The sequence below is a fragment of the Heterodontus francisci genome, chromosome 4 (assembly GCF_036365525.1).
Source record: "Heterodontus francisci isolate sHetFra1 chromosome 4, sHetFra1.hap1, whole genome shotgun sequence".
Classification (NCBI taxonomy): Eukaryota; Metazoa; Chordata; class Chondrichthyes; order Heterodontiformes; family Heterodontidae; genus Heterodontus; species Heterodontus francisci.
Window position 1 is genome coordinate 125846988 of NC_090374.1, and position 18055 is coordinate 125865042.

General features: G+C 39.4%; 1 protein-coding gene across 3 annotated transcripts in view; it reads right to left on the reverse strand.

Annotated features, from left to right (window-relative positions):
- Window positions 1-923: 923 nt before the first annotated feature.
- The window catches only part of sema4d (sema domain, immunoglobulin domain (Ig), transmembrane domain (TM) and short cytoplasmic domain, (semaphorin) 4D), a 254692-nt gene continuing 237560 nt past the window's right edge, over window positions 924-18055 (reverse strand). The window contains exons 17-20 of one of the 3 annotated variants that reach the window (XM_068030133.1): window positions 10658-10861; window positions 4034-4143; window positions 1885-1950; window positions 924-1281 (exon numbers count right to left, since the gene is read on the reverse strand). In XM_068030133.1, the coding sequence (XP_067886234.1) occupies window positions 1921-1950; window positions 4034-4143; window positions 10658-10861 (344 nt within the window). In that variant the 3' untranslated portion in view covers window positions 924-1281; window positions 1885-1920. Of the gene's footprint in view, window positions 1951-4033; window positions 4144-10657; window positions 10862-18055 lie in introns of all 3 variants that reach the window. The other 2 variants (XM_068030134.1, XM_068030132.1) reach the window with 2 other exon arrangements.

Genomic DNA, 18055 nt, shown 5'->3' on the forward strand with positions numbered 1-18055 from the left:
ATGACAGAGGGAGTATGCAGGAAACTTTGCCAATTGCTGAATTGCATAGATGCAAATAGGTTATCTTGCATTTATATAGCACTTTTCATGACTTCAGGACATCCCAGAGCACATTACAGCCAATGAAGAACTGTAGTAAGCGCAGCAGACATTTTGCACACAGCAAGGTCCCACAAACAGCAATGTAACAATGACCAGATAATCTATTTTAGTGATGTTGGTTGAGAGATAAATATCTGTCAGGATACCAGGGAGAACTCCCCAACTCATCTTCAAATAGTGCCATGGGATCTTTTAAGTCCAGCTAAGAGGACACACTGGGCCTTCAACTGAGACAGAGCTGACAAAACATGTTCATTTGCTTCTATTTCACCGTACAATATTGTCATAACATTGTGCCACCCATGTTGCATATTAACTGGGTGAATATCAAGCAGCAAGGAACTTGCCAGGTCAAAGTTACTCACAATTGTAGATTCACACACTCACATATGTTGGTTAGACATCCATAAGATACCCAAGTATGACAAAGGAAAGTTCAAAAATATGATCAGAAGATGTGCTTCTGCATGGGGAGCCAGAGTAGTACTGTCCTGACTTTTTAAACTCCCATGAAACGTGAGGTGCACCACCTCGAAATCTTCATCTCATAGCCCAGTTGAGAACTGAAAAAAGCCTTACCTGGAAAAGAGCTAACAAATGCAAAAATAGTCAAGTTTTTCAAGATGTGAAGTCAGATCCTCTAGTCCAGGATTCAGAGCCAGAGTTCGAAAGAACTATGCTTCCCATCCTTACAGTTTTCTACATCCTTATGGCTCTTGACTTCAAAGCTCTTTGGCCTTGTTGACCTATTATTTCTCAGATAATAAGAGTGGGAATTATAGCAAGAGTTTTCCTGATGTAAAATAGCATTCAAACAAATCTGAAAATCTCTTACACTTTATTTTAAATTCTCAGGATCAAATTCATACTCTCATCAAAAGAAAAATGTTTTACACACACAATACAACATTTTTGGTGAAATTTTAAATTCCAGCACGTTAGTAGTGACCAACCTAAATGAGTTTTGTAGAAAGCAAGCACAGCATTTGGCCATGTTTTCTTTCTGAGATTAAGGCACTGTTTCATTAATTGTTCTGTAGTACCATGACAGGATATCCAGTAGTATGCATTGTTATTGCTCTTGGTTAGAAATCTATATAATTAAAGTTCTTGTAATAGTCAGGTGTTAAAAAAAAAAAAGTTCTTGGTTCCTGGCTTGTATTTACACAAACATCTTTGCTGCAAAGTAAGAATAATCCAGGATTATAAAATTATTCTAATCTCCAGTAGTGATGAAAAGAGTGCATTGGGAACTGGATTTCACATCTCTAAAATAACATCTCCTTATAAACATCATTATTTTTGTAAATTTGACAATGTAACAGGACTGGTATCCAAGACAGAGTATTTCACTTTATAATAGAACTCAGTTCTGCTGTACTATATATATATTTTTTTTTTAACTATTTCACAGGCATAATCAAACAGAACAACTATCATTGTGATTTGTAAACAGTAGAGAACCTCAGACTCTGCAACTTCTGTGTAAAGGGTCTTGTTTAAAATGCAATTTTGAGTAATAAGCTTTACAAATTGTCTTTAGATTGGTCAGAATTTAGGGTATTGTAGACTTGAATCAAAGAAGCACATACACAAGCTCATTACACTTTTGTTGACTGGAAATAATCCTAGAATTATCATGATATATAAGCATAAGAAGTCACAAATTCAGTAAGCTCTGCTGTTGTCCTTTAAAATTTCAAAATCAAAAAGGAGCTCTTCTGCCATTGACAAGGTTAAATTTATTCATTTGCCGGTGCATAGAGCAAAATGACAGCTGACCTTCATTAATCAGCTACAAATCCTTTCCTCTGCATCTTATTCTAGGTTCTCCTTGTCACAGCTGTCCTGAAAGACGAGTTTAAAAAAAAGGTTATGGTTCACTTCATAGTTAAAATAGTTGAGTTGTTGGAGATAAAGACTGCAACAGATTCCACTGTACTAAAAAGATCTAGTGGCATAGCTGATGACCCAATCAGTGGCAAAATGATGGTGCTCGTCCCTGACCTGGAAGAAAGCTTCCCACAAAGATCTGGTGATTGCTGTTACTTAGAATTCACCTTTCCCGGTGTTAATTTCATTCTAGTGCCAACTGTAGGAGATCTACGGCATCCAGCAACAGTGATATCATCAGGCAGGCTAGGCAGCCAATCGCATTGAAGAACTCTCACAAAACAAACCAGAAATAAAAAGCACCAATTGTCCTTCACTTTTCAATAATTTTACAGTGAGTGGAATAAAGATTGGGAAATACAAATGATATGGTTAGGGTAGAAGCTGAAATATCCAAAACAAACTTCAAAAAAAAAATTAAAATCTATGAAATTTTAATCACAATAGAGAAATTTGACATTCCACAAATATAAAATTAGCTTTTCAGGGTCAGAGGGGCTTTTCAGCAGTAATTATGATTTAGTACACCATTAAAAATCTCATTCAACAAGGCATAACTTTTTCAAGCGTTTTTACAGCAAAAGTAACAGCCTGAAAAGTGGAAGCTCGTGGAAGTCTTAGAAATCACTTGAATTAACATCAGTGAGGACTTCAAATGTGCACTATGTGGAGGAGGAGCAGGGAATCATTGACAGCAGCTTCTGGATTTCTACCGTTAGCTGCACATATGCGAATGCCAGAAGTTGCTGTCAGTTTCACAGGGTAATGATGATGAATGCTGACTATTTTCTGTCATTATAATTACAAAATCTGGGCCAATTAGTTTACCATGCTGTGTCAAAGTGGTAAAGCACAGACTGGTGCCTGAAAATTCCGATCATGACGTTTTTCTAACTTTGTCTGTGACGTTAGGAAAACTTGCTTTATCATAGCAACTCAGTAAAAATTAGGAAGTCAATCCAAATTGTTTTTACCCTAACACCGAGCTCAACCTGATACTGCTCCGAGTGTTGTTTTATTATTTGCTTCCCTGAATCAAGCAATATTGCATGCCAGGATTGAGCAGGGGGTGGTGGGGGAAAGCAGAGGGGGGAAAGATTGGTCGGCCTAAAGGAGCAGAAAATGAGCATGTGAGGGGGGAGCAGTAACTGAGCAAGAGTGCAATGCTTTTGTGTGAAGGAGAATTGCCTGTCTGTCACAAATCTGCTTTTTATTACCCTGAACCTGTATCTCCCTGCCCTCCTCATGCAATTTAGTTTAAAGTACTTTTTCAGATTTAGCTTTGCCAGAGTTTACTGTCTTATATAACTCCATAAGATCATCTCAGATGCCACCTATTAAAGGAAAAGTTTGCCTCATTTAATCGTCTGACACTAGCACATTCAACAAAACTACCAAAAAAATTGTTATATTCCATTACATGGTATCCTCATTCACGTAGAACACAACTATGACTTATGAAAAAAAGTAGAGAATTCACATTGATGTCAGCATATTTTCTAAATTTATGGGAATTTGCACAGAAAGTCTAAGTGCCTTAAAAACAGGTAGTATGCTTACCTACTGTGCAATATAATGGTAGGCTGAGGCCCAGCATTTCCCAACAATGCGTTTATATTCTCAGTTATGTTTTCTGGGGAAACAAGGTAATGGAAGCTGGCAAATCAGTGAAACGCAAATTGACGTCAAGCCACAGAACTCAGATATATCTCCTAGAGACTGACTCGAGATCAACAGGAATAGTTTGAATGGGCTCGTGGACAAGGAATAAGCTATTTAAGAATGTGAAGAAAAGTAACTGCAAAAAATGCAGGAAGGAATTATGTTAACAAATTCAGGTTTAGATAGATAAAAGTATTTTAATTCTTAATTTTGAAGATTTCGAATAGGATCATAGAACCTAAAATATTTGAATTAATGCACTCCCCTGAAAAGAATGGAATTTGCACTTCATTGTGGCTCTAACACTAGAACCTTGTGTAGTTAGCTAGGAACGCTTGAGAATAATTGCCACACTTTGTGTGCTTCTTTTTCTTACCCATGACTTCATCCAAGCCTGCATCATTTGTTCATGGTCATCTACTGCCTTCCTCCATTTTGCCAGTTCCTTCGACCACTTCTTTTGGGCAAAGGAATCTAAATCCAAAACTATGCAAAGTAAATTCAACAGCCATATCACAGTTATCTAATCTTACTATATTTAGAAATTAAAAACAAATATTCAAATGAATCATCTTTGCATGTTTAAATATACCATGTGAAACCAGTTGAGGGAGCTGAAAGGAGTCATTGTGCATCTATTCAAATTCAATTTTCCAATAAGGAAGTAATCATTCAGACTATCCACCAACCATTGTTGGTCAGATACTAAATTAAAGTGGAGAGGTAACCCTGAACATATTAACATGCTCCTGGAACTCCATTTGGAACTTTAATCACTGTTAAATATTGCCATGGTCCGGTGTTATTTTATTTTTCTCTCCTCGGGAAAATTGTGTTCGTCTATAAGACTGTAAAAGATCAGTGCACCTTTAAGAAAGTTCGGGATGCTCAATGAGCCAAAGTGCATTCTGGTTGCCAAGCATCAGCCACACACGGAGAGAGGACAGAGATTCAAAGTAGCAGTTTTGACTTCTAAAAATTAGCTCAGCAGCAGTCAGTTGAGAGACTGATTCAGCAATTGAAGGAGGAGGACAACTCTCTGAGACAATTTAAACTGAAGGAACAAAGAACAAAGAACAGTACAGCACAGGAACAGGCCATTCGGCCCTCTAAGCCTGCGCCGATCTTGATGCCTGCCTAAACTAAAACCTTCTGCACTTCCGGGGCCCATATCCCTCTATTCCCTTCCTATTCATATATTTGTCAAGATATCTCTTAAACGTCGCTATCGTATCTGCTTCCACCACCTCCTTTGGCAGCAAGTTCCAGGCACTCACCACCCTCTGTGTAAAGAACTTGCCTCGCACATCCCCTCTAAACTTTGCCCCTCACACCTTAAACCTATGTCCCCTGGTAACTGACTCTTCCACCCTGGGAAAAAGCTTCTGACTATCCACTCTGTCCATGCCGCTCATAACTTTGTAAACCTCTATCATGTCGCCCCTCCACCTCCGTCGTTCCAGTGAAAACAATCAGAGTTTTTCCAACCTCTCCTCATAGCTAATGCCCTCCAGACCAGGCAACATCCTGGTAAACCTCTTCTGTACCCTCTCCAAAGCCTCCACATCCTTCTGGTAGTGTGGCGACCAGAATTGCACACAATATTCTAAGTGTGGCCTAACTAAAGTTCTGTACAGCTGCAACATGAATTGCCAATTTTTATACTCTATGCCCCGACCGATGAAGGCAAGCATGCCGTATGCCTTCTTGACTACCTTATCCACCTGCGTTGCCACTTTCAATGACCTGTGGATCTGTACGCCCAGATCTCTCTGCCTGTCAATACTCCTAAGGGTTCTGCCATTTACTGTATACCTCCCACCTGCATTAGTCCTTCCAAAATGCATTACCTCACATTTGTCCGAATTAAACTCCATCTGCCATTTCTCCGCCCAAGTCTCCAACCGATCTATATCCTGCTGTATCCTCTGACAATCCTCATCATTATCCGCAACTCCACCAACCTTTGTGTCGTCCGCAAACTTATGATTCAGACCAGCTACATTTTCCTCCAAATCATTTATATATACTACAAACAGCAAATGTCCCAGCACTGATCCCTGCGGAACACTACTAGTCACATCCCTCCATTCAGAAAAACACCCTTCCACTGATACCCTCTGTCTTCTACGACTGAGCCAGTTCTGTATCCATCTTGCCAGCTCACCTCTGATCCCATGTGACTTCACCTTTTGTACCAGTCTGCCATGAGGGACCTTGTCAAAGGCTTTACTGAAGTCCATATAGATAATATCCACTGCCCTTCCTTCATCAATCATCTTCGTCACTTTCTCAAAAAACTCAATCAAATTAGTAAGACACGACCTCCCCTTCACAAAACCATGCTGTCCCTTGCTAATAAGTTCGTTTGTTTCCAAATGGGAGTAAATCCTGTCCCGAATAATCCTCTCTAATAGTTTCCCTACCACTGACGTAAGGCTCACCGGCCTATAATTTCCTGGATTATCCTTGCTACCCTTCTTAAACAAAGGAACAACATTGGCTAGTCTCCAGTCCTCTGGGACCTCACCTGTGGCCAATGAGGATGCAAAGATTTCTGTCAAGGCCCCAGCAATTTCATTCCTTGCGTCCCTCAGTATTCTCGGGTAGATCCCATCAGGCCCTGGGGACTTATTTACCTTAATGCTTTGCAAGACACCCAACACCTCCTCCTTTTTGATAATGAGATGACTGAGACTATCTGCACTCCCTTCCCTAGGCTCATCATCCACCAAGTCCTTCTCTTTGGTGAATACTGATGCAAAGTATTCATTTAGCACCTCGCCCATTTCCTCTGGCTCCACACATAGATTCCCATCTCTGTCCTTGAGTGGGCCAAGGAGCTGTGTTTTCTCTCTCAAAAAGATTCTACAAATCTTCAAGACGAATTAATTCCCTCAGAAAATAAGAAAAGCTTTTCTTTCTTAACAAAGTATCAGTATTGCTGTGTTTATCACTGAAGGGACAGTTTTTGCTACAACTGCCAAGCTGAACTGCTGAATTCCTATCTTTGGAAGGACTTTCAGTTTCATTGGACCTTGGAAGACTGCAAGTGAACTTTGACTGTGTTGTATTGGATTCCATTCATCAGGAACGTAATTTGCAAAGTCTTTATTTTTTGGTCAGCTAATTAAAAACCAAACTACTCTAAGTTTGAGCATATGTTTGTGAATGTGGGAGATAGATTTTTAAATAAGTTATAAGGTCTTTCGATATTGGTTTATCTTAATAGTGTTTAAGGATTTTATTTATTTTTTTATAAATAGTTAATTTGTTGATATCTAAAGATACCTGGTTTGGTTCGCTTCATTCGGGGGTTACGAGATTGTTCAATTTGACTGCCGTCTTCCCATTTGGAAATTTTAAAGAAATATGATGCGACCTGTGGAGCGATGGGACTGAATTGACAGTGCGTTGCTCCCACCGCGATCAAAATCATATATTTTGATTGGGAGCTTCGTCCGAGCGATCGTATCAGTATGCAAAGGGAAATAGTGTTGTCATTGTGAAGAAAATTTTTATTAGTACAACCAGAAACAACACACCATTAACTCAAAAACAAATGCAAAAAAGTACAAAATACAGAAATTTAGTAACCAATAAGTAAGTGACTCATCACCCTGTAATTCGACCTATCCACCTCGTGATTCCCATTTTGAAAACCTGCGCATTAGATGATAATCTGTCAGAGAACAGAGCTGGTCAAATAGCCCCATAAATTTAACTAGTGGTGCACCCCATGTGCTTTGATGTATTGTTATTGGCCAAGCATACAAAGCTTTCTATTGCACTCATGTATATGGTTCAACAACAGAAAGAAATTGGATTAAGTTAATGTGCATACGCATATGCCCGATAAGCTTATATCAAACTATTATAGAACACAGTTGATTCAGCATTTATTATGGTAAAGAGCAAAGTACTGCAGATGCTGGGAATATGAAATAGAAAAAGAAAATGCTGGAAATACTCAGCACGTCTGGCAGCATCTGTACAGAGGTCTGCTGCCGAAAGGTTATGGACCTGAAACATTAACCCTGTTTCTTTCCCCATAGATGCTGCCAGACATACTGAGTATTTCCAGCACCTTTTATTTTTATTCTATAATGGAAAATGTACTTCAGAAACCAAATGTAAAAAAAAATTAGTGATAAGAAACTTTTCATAACTTGAATATTTTAATAGTTTTTGAGGAATGTGCTTCCAAGGTGAATTCGCAGAGAAGCTTTAGCTATAGTGAGAGTTAGTTGAAAGGATTTCTCGTGTGACACCAGCAACAATATCCACTCTGTCACTTTGGTTCTTCCCCGCACATTGCTTATCTTTTGTTTTATCCTTACACCCTCAGCTTCAATCGCTGCCGTGTAAACACAAGAAATGTTTGTTTCCTGCAATGCCTAAGAGTGAACATTTCCCCCTTAGGCTTTTTGTTTAGTTAATTTAATGATTTTGTATATATTTTTGCCAGTAAGAATCATTCCCTTCTCCAGAGTCAGTTCTTTTCATTCAAGAAATCCTTGTTGAACATCATGCACACAAGGTCCTGGCTTCATTGTGGTTCTTTCTCTGAACAAATTTCTGCCCACCTCTCCTAGAAACATTAGGGATAATTTCCATCACAATTTACTGGACAGTAATCTGGTGGGATGACAATCAGGCTGGTTCTACAATAGATGGTTGAATGTCATGACTTGAGCCTTACTTCAACACTAATTGCTCAACTATAGAGGCAGCAATGAACACTATAGAGTTTTGTTGCACTTTTTCTTTTTAATATCTTCATAGAATGTCCCAGCACAGAAGGAGGCCATATGGCCTGTGCCGGCTCTTTGGAAGAGCTGTCAATTAGTCCCACACCTCTGCTCTTTCCCTATAGCCCTTGGAAATTTATTTATCAAATTCTCGTTTGAAGGCTGTTACTGAATCTGCTTCCACCACCCTTTCAGGCAGTGTACTCCAACTCTTAACTCGCTGCATAAAGATTTTGGAGGATTATGCCCAGCGCCGCCACAATTTCCACCCTTACTTCTCTCAGCAACTTAGGATGGAGCCCATTCAAATTGAGTGATTTTTCTACTTTGAGTATTACTAACCTTTTAATTAATTGATTAATTAATTAATATGGTTAATTATTTTCATTAATCTTTATTTTTATCCAATCCAATATCTCTACTACTTCTGCCTCTAGTGGACATTGGAAGCATCCTCGCCTTTCATTTAGTACCTTAGCCATGTCCTCTGCCTCCACAAGAACATCTTCTTGGTCCATAATCAGTTCCATCTTTCCTTCACCACCCTTTTTCTCAATCTAGTAAAAGAGTTTTGGGTTCCCTTTTATGTTAGCCGCTAATCTATTCTCAGATACAATGCGTCCTTATTCCCTTTTTCAGTTTTCCTTACTTTCTGTATTCAGTTTGGTTTTCTGCTGTATTATGAATCTGACATTTGTCATAAGCCTCCTTAAGGCTCAGTTCTTCACCAGCCAACAGAAACATCAAACAATAAGAACACTTCAAGACATATTAAAGCATTCATGAATTAACAGATACCACTGCCTACAACCATCAGCATTTCTGCATTACACCGCACATGACAATGATGATACTCTATCTGTTCAGAAGTGCGTGTGTATGCATATTTTGACTCCTCCCCTCCTTAAACAACATGCCCCCATGTAGGGAATGTCAGTGCCACATCAGGTTGAGTCCTGCTACTCCTTAAACTGAAGTACAAGCAACATTAATGTTGGAAAAAAATACAAATACATTAAGAATCATGTGATTTCAATGAATCTCCTGAGGCACTTAGCTGCTGAACCATACAGACCAGGAAGTTCCCAAGCTGTTCTCTGTATGGGCAGTGCCAACATAAAGCACACCTCAAATCACCTAACACACATACAGACACCTGGTGGTGATGTAGCTAATGGTGTATGCCAAGGCCTTTTAGCAATATATTCTATGATGGGGAGAGAGGTGGTAGTAGTTAATATGGTCAACTCCTGTAGTTCCACGACGACAGGATAGAATTTAGCCGAAGATGCATACCCCTAGAATACTGCACATTACACAATGAAAGATTGAGTTTTTTTAAAATAGATGTTAAATTTGCAGATTTATCTCATTTCTTTGTGGGGTCTGCAATTGTACCTGTAGGATATGTTCATCTTACTGTGCAATGTTACTTGCGTATTATTGGAAAATAATGAAAAGATTTCTTAATTTCTGCAATGTAATGACTGTATGCAGAAAAATGCTTGCATTAACCATTTGCATTTTAAATTTTTATATATCTATAGTTATTTTGAATTAGTGTAAAAAGCTCTCCACGCTAGCCTCCCAACTGCCACCCTCCATAAATTCCAACTGATCCAAAACACATCCTCATTCTTGCACTAAGACTGGCTTGCTCATCACCACCACATCTTTGCTGACTTATTTTGGCTCCCAGTTTCTAACATATTCTCATTAGCATCTTCAAATCCCTCCATGATCAGCTGTATATTTCCTTTCACACCCGCAAGTACTCTCGACTCTGTCCTTTCATGCATCCCCTTCACCCTACCATTGGTGGCAGAGCCATCAGCACTTTGGCTCTACTCTCTAGAATTCCCTCATTAAAATCTTCTGTCTTTGTACCTTTAAAAATTTTCTCAATGCCAATCTTTTTAATTAAGCTTTAGTCACTGCTCTTAATCTCTTCCTTCAAGGCTGGGTTTCTGTTGCTTATTTATTCTCAACTACTTTTTCTTCCTACTAGATTCTAACTGCAATGAGGACCCATTGTCATTAAGGTCCTGGGTTACATCATTACCATGGAAACAGAAAAAGCTTGTGCTAAGACTGAAAAGCAGGTAAGGGAAGCTCTGGGTCTGTACTGGTCACAGACCTTTCTGGGCTTCTGATTGGGTAGAATGGGGGGTGGAGGGGGGGGAGAGGTTAAAGGGAGTTTTCTATGCTAAAAGTGCTATATAAATGCAAGTTATTTTTTCATTGCTTACCTTCAACTACAATGAGTACACTTGACTTTGCTTTTCCATTTTTGGATATAACATGGCACTGATATTGTGTGTCCGTTGTTATGAAGTCCTTCAGCCAGCTGATGACATGGATTCTCCTATCTCTTAATGGTTGAGTTTGGTGCTTAATGGAATTAGTCACCCTTTGACCGTTTTTCTCCCAAATAAAGTGCAAATCTTTGGGTCCTGTGGAAAATAATAATCTGCATATTATCACATTCTCTTGCTTGTCCCCTTTAAGGTTCTCAGTACATCATCTAATAAGGACAGACTGCCATGAGTGCAGATTTGTGACTGCTGGCAGGAGAGACAATTGAAGCAGATTGACCTGGACAGTGTTATTGAGGTAGATTCCCATATGATGCGCCATGCTGAATGCCAATGAAAATGAACTGAGGCAAGTGAGCAAAACCTATAGCAAATCTATGATCTAGCTGCTTGGATAACATACCTGGAAATATCATGGCACTCACTGGATTCTTTCTTAAGTCATGGCACAGAAGATAAGTGAAAATAGTGAATTTCTGTATATATTGTGCGCTAAAGCATTTTCTTTTCCATGAAGTTCTGCCCAAATACAATGTTGAATCAAACGTTACTGATTGATATTAGAATGTTGATCCTACTACTTAAAAATCATTTGCATAACTGCAAAATTGGTAACTTTGTCAGGGCTTTTTCATTAACACCACAGATTTTCAGTCATTCTCCCCTTTGCTGTACCTTTTATCCAGAATATTTGATAAAGCTACAGCTAGTAATACTACATATCAAAATAAAAGCATATCAGCCTCATTATAAGACTCTCAAATATATTGTAATAAAACCACAAGATATTGTACTTTACAATATTTTCATTCGATCTTAATACTCACTATACCTCAGATTGCAACATGCAAAAGGTTTGGGTCCCAGGATCGTGTCACACTGCAGCTGCCTGGGCCATAAGCTCTGGAATTCTCCTCCTAAACCTCTCTGCCTCACTTTTCGCCTGTAAGAAACTCTTTAAACCTACCTCTTTGATCAAGCTGTTGGTCATCTGCCCTAATATCTCCCTGTTGTCTCAATATCATATTTTGATTTACAATGCCTCTGTGAAGTGCCTTTTTATTACCTTAAAGGCAGTATATAAATACAAATTGTATTGTATCTGCATTTATAACAATGGGTTCCCTTAGCATACACATGTACACAAAATTATGTTACTGTTAAGTTTCAATCATTTGAAGAAAGATTTACTCACGAGTTTAAAAACGTAACCTATGGTGATAAATCTGATCCCCAAAATGTTTCCTAGGAGAAGTTTTCTGGTGTGCAATCTTTTGTTTCCAGCACCTTCCTTAAAATACTACTCTTACAAAATAAGTGCAAACATCTTAAGTGCTTCCAATAAAAGATTGCCCCTTGGAAAATGTTGCTTCTTGCTTCAAAGGATTTGCAATCTGTTTCATTGCTCTTGACCACGAGCCTCACTCCTAATATTTCATTAAGATTGACTCTTCTGACTATGGTACAAACCATCATTGGTAAAAATTGACAAAAAGGACAAATGTAAGGGGAGAACATCCCACATTCAATCTGTGCCTGCATGGCTGTCAACATCATATTGGTAAAGACAGCTTTGCAGCTGTCCTGGGCAGCTGCTTAAAACAGGCATTATGCTTGTAACATATGTAAATGAGGCGCCAAACATCTGTTTTAGGCACCCTTGCAGAAATTGGTTTGAATTGAGCATTTCCGTGAAGCCACAAGGAGCATAAGTGCTCCTCTGACTCCACAGATCTACCAATCACCAACTGCCTCACCCCCACCCCCAGGGTTTCCAACCTTCCAGGATTGGCCTGGAGTCTCCAGGAATTGAAGACTAATCTCCATGACAATGTTGAGCAACCTTGGAGAAAAATCTTTTGAATATTAAAGTATATTGTGTATTTTTTTCATTTTAAAAAATTAGTTACAATAATATTGGAGATAGGGAAAAAAGGTTGTTTGACTAACAGCCAAGAGTCATCCAATTGGATACAACAGTCTTTTCACTTTCCAATTGGCTTGGGAAAGCAGTGCACCGTGAGAATGGGTATGCTGGACAACCAATGGCAGGAACGTCAGGCCGGGGCAGGTGGAGGCATGAGATCCTTTAATGAAACTGCCAGGAATAGTCAGAGTTGGCAATCCAACGCCCCACCCATTGCCACCATAACCCTCCCTCCTGGAATTACCTTAGGGCACTTTAAGTGCATTAAGCAGTCCAATAACCAATAATGTAAAATGCACAACTTGCCTATTGAGGCATAACAGGCACTGACAGCTCATGCAAAAGAATATAAATGAGGTCAGAGGACTAATTTCAGGCCTTGGGCCTCCCAGTTGTGGCTTACCACTGGTAATGGGCTTGAAGATGGCCATCACCAATTTTCACCCTGCACACTTTGACCAGGCAGCTTAGGAGACAAATAAGGGATTAGTTGTTGCTCTTCTTCAATGTACATAATGATTAAAATATTTTCTAATAGTTACTCTTTTTTGCTGTATTTCTTTGTATTTCCATTTTCAGCTCTTGTCCTATGATCATTTCTTCACAACATTCGCAACTACCAATAAAATATTTCCAATATAAATGTTCCCTTTAGGAGAACATAAGATAACAAGCACAGAAGGAGACTATTTAACCTACCGTGTATGTGCCTGCTTAACAAACAGTGACATATGCAAATAACTGATGTAAGAGAAACACTAGACAATTATTTGTCTTAAATCTTTCAATTTCTGGTTGGACTCAAATGGCTGAGTAACAAGAACACCTTAATTATACCCTGAATATAAAATCGGCTTCCATTTAACTTATTGTCTGCTTGCTTGTTTTATGAAAGCTTATTCCTGTTAAGTCTTTGTAAGCTTACTGTAACTATGGCTAAGGATTATTACTAAGCTTGAAAATGAGTACAACTAATACAAATCACTTTTTAATTTTTATTCCTTAAAATCCTGCTGTTATGAATTTGGTGTAACTGCTTTAATTGCCTACAGCAAAAGGCGACTGTTTAGGGGAAAAAAATCATCTATTTTTCAAATTGATGCTTTCCTTTAAAAATATTTTCTTAGTAAATTGTTATGCTTGGAGTGAGGGATGACAGTGCTGGGGATTGGAACACTTTCCCAGTTCTAGCACTCAATGTCAGCATAAAGGCTCAACTAAAGCACAACCAAATTTAAAATAAAAGGTCTCGCTAATCTACACTAATAGAGTAATTTTCGCCTTCACCAATTGGCAGCAAACTAGTGGAACAGGCCGCTTGCTTGTTTAAGAGTCCACCTGATTTTCATTACCACATAATAAGGAAAAGTCACAACATGGCATTTGTACCAGTGAATTTTTGATTTCTCCACCATCTAACCTGTAGGCTTTGAGTAAGAATTTCAATGTAGTGCTAAATTATGGATGCTTCAAAATATAAATGAACAAGCATGGGCCAGTGCTTGTGTTGGTATTAGACATTGTTACATTTCTACTTCATTAAACATCAGTGTTGAATGCTACAATACCTGTGAAACATCTTCATTCATTGTTAAGTTTAATACAATTGAAGAAGTAAATAAGATATTTGGGTAAGGTAAAATTAAATGTAATTCTTTTCTAAACTTAAGAAAATGCCAGATCTGCTGAGCAGTCTTGTGCATACTATTTGGGCGAACTTTGTTTTGAAGACAATTCCTTTGAACATCCGAGCCTCTAACTATTTTTTAAATTTACAACAAAAAAAATGCCACAACCAAAGCCCAAAACCCCCAGTTGTTTTGTACTGCTGGAAGTGGAAGCGAAGACATGCCCTGATTATTATTATTCATCATGGACATGCTGGAAATATATGGTATGTCTACCGGAACATGAAAAGAAAGGCTGGAGACCCTTCATCAGAACATAAAAATGTTAACTGAGCTTTTGTTTTTACAAGATTCATCTACATGAAGGGAGCCCTTCAAGCCTATTTGATTTCATCGTTTCAAAGTGCTAACTTTACTGGCTTCCCTGTACAGCATCTCAGACTTCAGATGTACTTCCAACATTTCCCGCTTTAATTTTAGACTTCCAGCATAATCAGTTTCTTCTCGCTTCATTCACCTACCCGTCTTGTATCAGGAGTTATTGCCTGCCTAGCAACCAGATTGTATTGTTAATAAGTGAATTTTTAATGCATTCATTAATTATTCAGTAGTATCAAACACCATTTCCCTGCTGGCTCCACACATTCACTGGCTTCTGTACTATACCTTTATCCATCATCTAACTCCACTATCCTCACCCTCAAAAAGGGGAGTGGAAATCTGCAATTCACCTAAAAGGCTGTAGATGCTGGGTCGATTGAAATTTTCAAGTCAGATCATACATTTTTATTAGGTAAGGAAATCAAATCAAAGGATATGAAATAAAGGCGAGTAAATGGAGGTAAAGTACAGATCAGCCATGATTTAACTGAATGGCGGAAGAGGTTTGAGGGGCTGAATGTCCTACTCTGTTCTTAAATCAAAAAGTGATTATGTGAGACTAAGATTGTGTTTTAAAAGCCTGGGATTGTGGGAGGAAGGGAAGTCTGAGGGAAGGATTTCCACAGAATTGAGGTCTAGTGAAAGAAGAAGATTTCAGTTAATCGTGATTCAACACAGTAGAAATTGTGGGGGGAGGCTAGCTTCAGCAATTTTTTGGACTTTAAAAAGAACTTGGAAGGAAAGTATATAGGAACACTAACAACAATAATGTTGATAAAATAAAGACAAGAAAGATTTTGAGGGAGAGGTTTGAAGCTAGAGGTATGCCAGTCGCACATCAAGCTTTTCCTGTAACAAAAACAAGAAATGCTGGAATCACTCAGCAGGTCTGGCAGCATCTGTGGAAAGAGAAGCAGAGTTAACGTTTCGGGTCAGTGACCCTTCTTCGGAACTTTTAAGCTTTTCCTGTATCTGTCTAGGAGTGTGACACAGCAGCCAGAAAAGTCTCACCAGAGGTGGTGGAGTTATTTCAATCTTGGGCTCTAAAAGAGTTAAGAACTGGACAAAAAGGAAACTAAGCTTCTTGGAAAGAACATTAGCAATGGAGGAGAAATGGAACGCTCAATTGGAGGTCAAAAATATATTGGCCAAAATTTTACGTTGGACCGGAGGCCCCGCCCACTGGCAAAAATAGTCAGTGCTGCGCCCGCCTCCGCTGGGCCTGGAAGCTACATCATAATATTACATGGCCCTGGATCTTAATTAGCCTCGGATTGGACTTCCGACCCTCTGAGGCAGGAAGTTCCACCCACAAGTGCTGCCGGCCAATCAGTGGGCTGGCAGCTCATCAGTCCCAGCACTGCCACTGGGAGCGGTGGCTGCTGTTGGGTCAGCATCCAGCCAGCACCAGCAACATGGCCGAGGCCCCGGAAGGGTTGTTAAGTGTGTGGAGCTTTGCTGCGGACTATTGGCTGGGCCCCAACAAGGCAGAGGGGGTAGCGGGTGGTGATAAGTAAAGTGAGTGTCGGTCCTCTAGAGAGTGAGAATGGGGAGTTAATAGTAGACAATAAAGAAATGGCGAATGAAATGAAGAAATATTTTGCTTGTCATGGGTGATTTTACCCTGCATATTGACTGAACAAATCAGATTGGCAAAGGTAACATGGAAGACGAATTTGTAGAGTGCATCAGGGATTAGAGCAATACTTTGTAGAACCTACCAGGGAACAGGCTATTTTAGATCTAGTAATGTGTAATGAGGTAGGATTAATAAGAGATATCGTAGTTAAAGGGAAACTGGTAGATGTAGTGTATTTAGATTTCCAGAAAGCATTCGATAAGGTGCCACATAAAAGATTATTGCACAAGATAGGAGCTCACGGTATTGGGGGTAATGTTTTAGCATGAATTGAGGATTGTTAACTCACAGAAGACAGAGAGTCGGGATTAATGGGTCTTTTTCAGGTTGGAAAGATGTAACTAGTGGAGTGCCACAAGGATCAGTCCTAGGGCTTCAATTATTTACTACCAATATTAATGACTTGGAGAAGGGGGCAGAATGTAATATATCCGAATTTGCTGACGATACAAATAGATGGGTGGGCATGTTGTGATGAGGACATAAGGAATCTGCAAGGGAATATAGATAGGTTGAATGAGTGGGTAAAAACTCGGCAGATGGAGTTTAATGTAGGAAAGTATGAGGTCATGCACTTTGGTAGGAAGAATCAAAACATAGACTATTAAATGGGCAGAGACTTCAAAAAAGTGCAGCACAGGGGAATCTGGGTGTTCTTGTGCATGAAACACAAAAAATTAGCATGCGGGTGCAGCAAGTAATTAAGAAGGCAAATGGAATTTTGGCCTTTATTGCTAGGGGGTTGGAGTTTAAAAATAGGGAAGTCTTGTTACAACTGTACAGGGTGTTGGTGAGGCTGCACCTGGAGTACTGTGTACAGTTTTGATCTCCGTATTTAAGAAAGGATATACTGGCATTGGAGGCAGTTCAAATGAGATTCAATAGGCTAATTCCTGGGTTGAAGTGGTTGATTTATCAAGAACAGCTAAACAGGTTAGGCCTTTATTCATTGGAGTTTAGAAGAATGGGGGTTGATCTTATTGAAATGTACAAGATTCTGAGGGGGCTTGACAGGATAGATGTTGAGAAGATGTTTCCACTAGTGGGGGAATCTCGAACTACGGGACATAGTTACAGAACAAGGGGACACTCATTTAAAACTGAGATGCAAAGGAATTTCTTCTCTCACAGGGTAGTGAATGTCTGGAATTCTCTACTCCAGAGAGTTGTGGAGGCTAGATCACTGAAATTATTTAAAGAGGAGGTAGCTAGATTTTTGAAATATTGGGGAGTTGAGGGCTATGAGGAGCTGGCATGAAAGAGGAGTTGAGGTCTGGGGCAGATCAGCCATGGTCTTATTGAATGGTGGGGCAGACTTGAGGGGCCGAATAGCCTACTACTGCTACTATTTCTTATGTTATGTTCTGTCTTCACTATAGAGGATACAAAAAACATTCTAGTAATAGTTGTAAATCAGGAGGTGGAAGGAAGAGAGGAACTTGGTGAAATTACAATCACCAGGGAAATGGTACTGACAAAACTGATGGAGCCGTGGGCTGGCAAGTCCACGGGTCCTGATGGGCTTCTTCCTAGGGTGTTAAAAGAGGTGGCTAATGAGGTAGTAGATGCGCCGGTGTTAATTTTTCAAAATTCGCAAGATTCTGGAAAGGTTCCATCAGACTAGAAAGTAGCAAATATAAGCCTTCTATTCAAGAAGTGGGGTGGGGTGGGGAGAGGCAGAAAACAGGTAACTATAGGCCAGTTAGCTTGATGTCTGTCGTGGGGAAGGTGTCAGAATTGATCATTAAGCAGGCTAT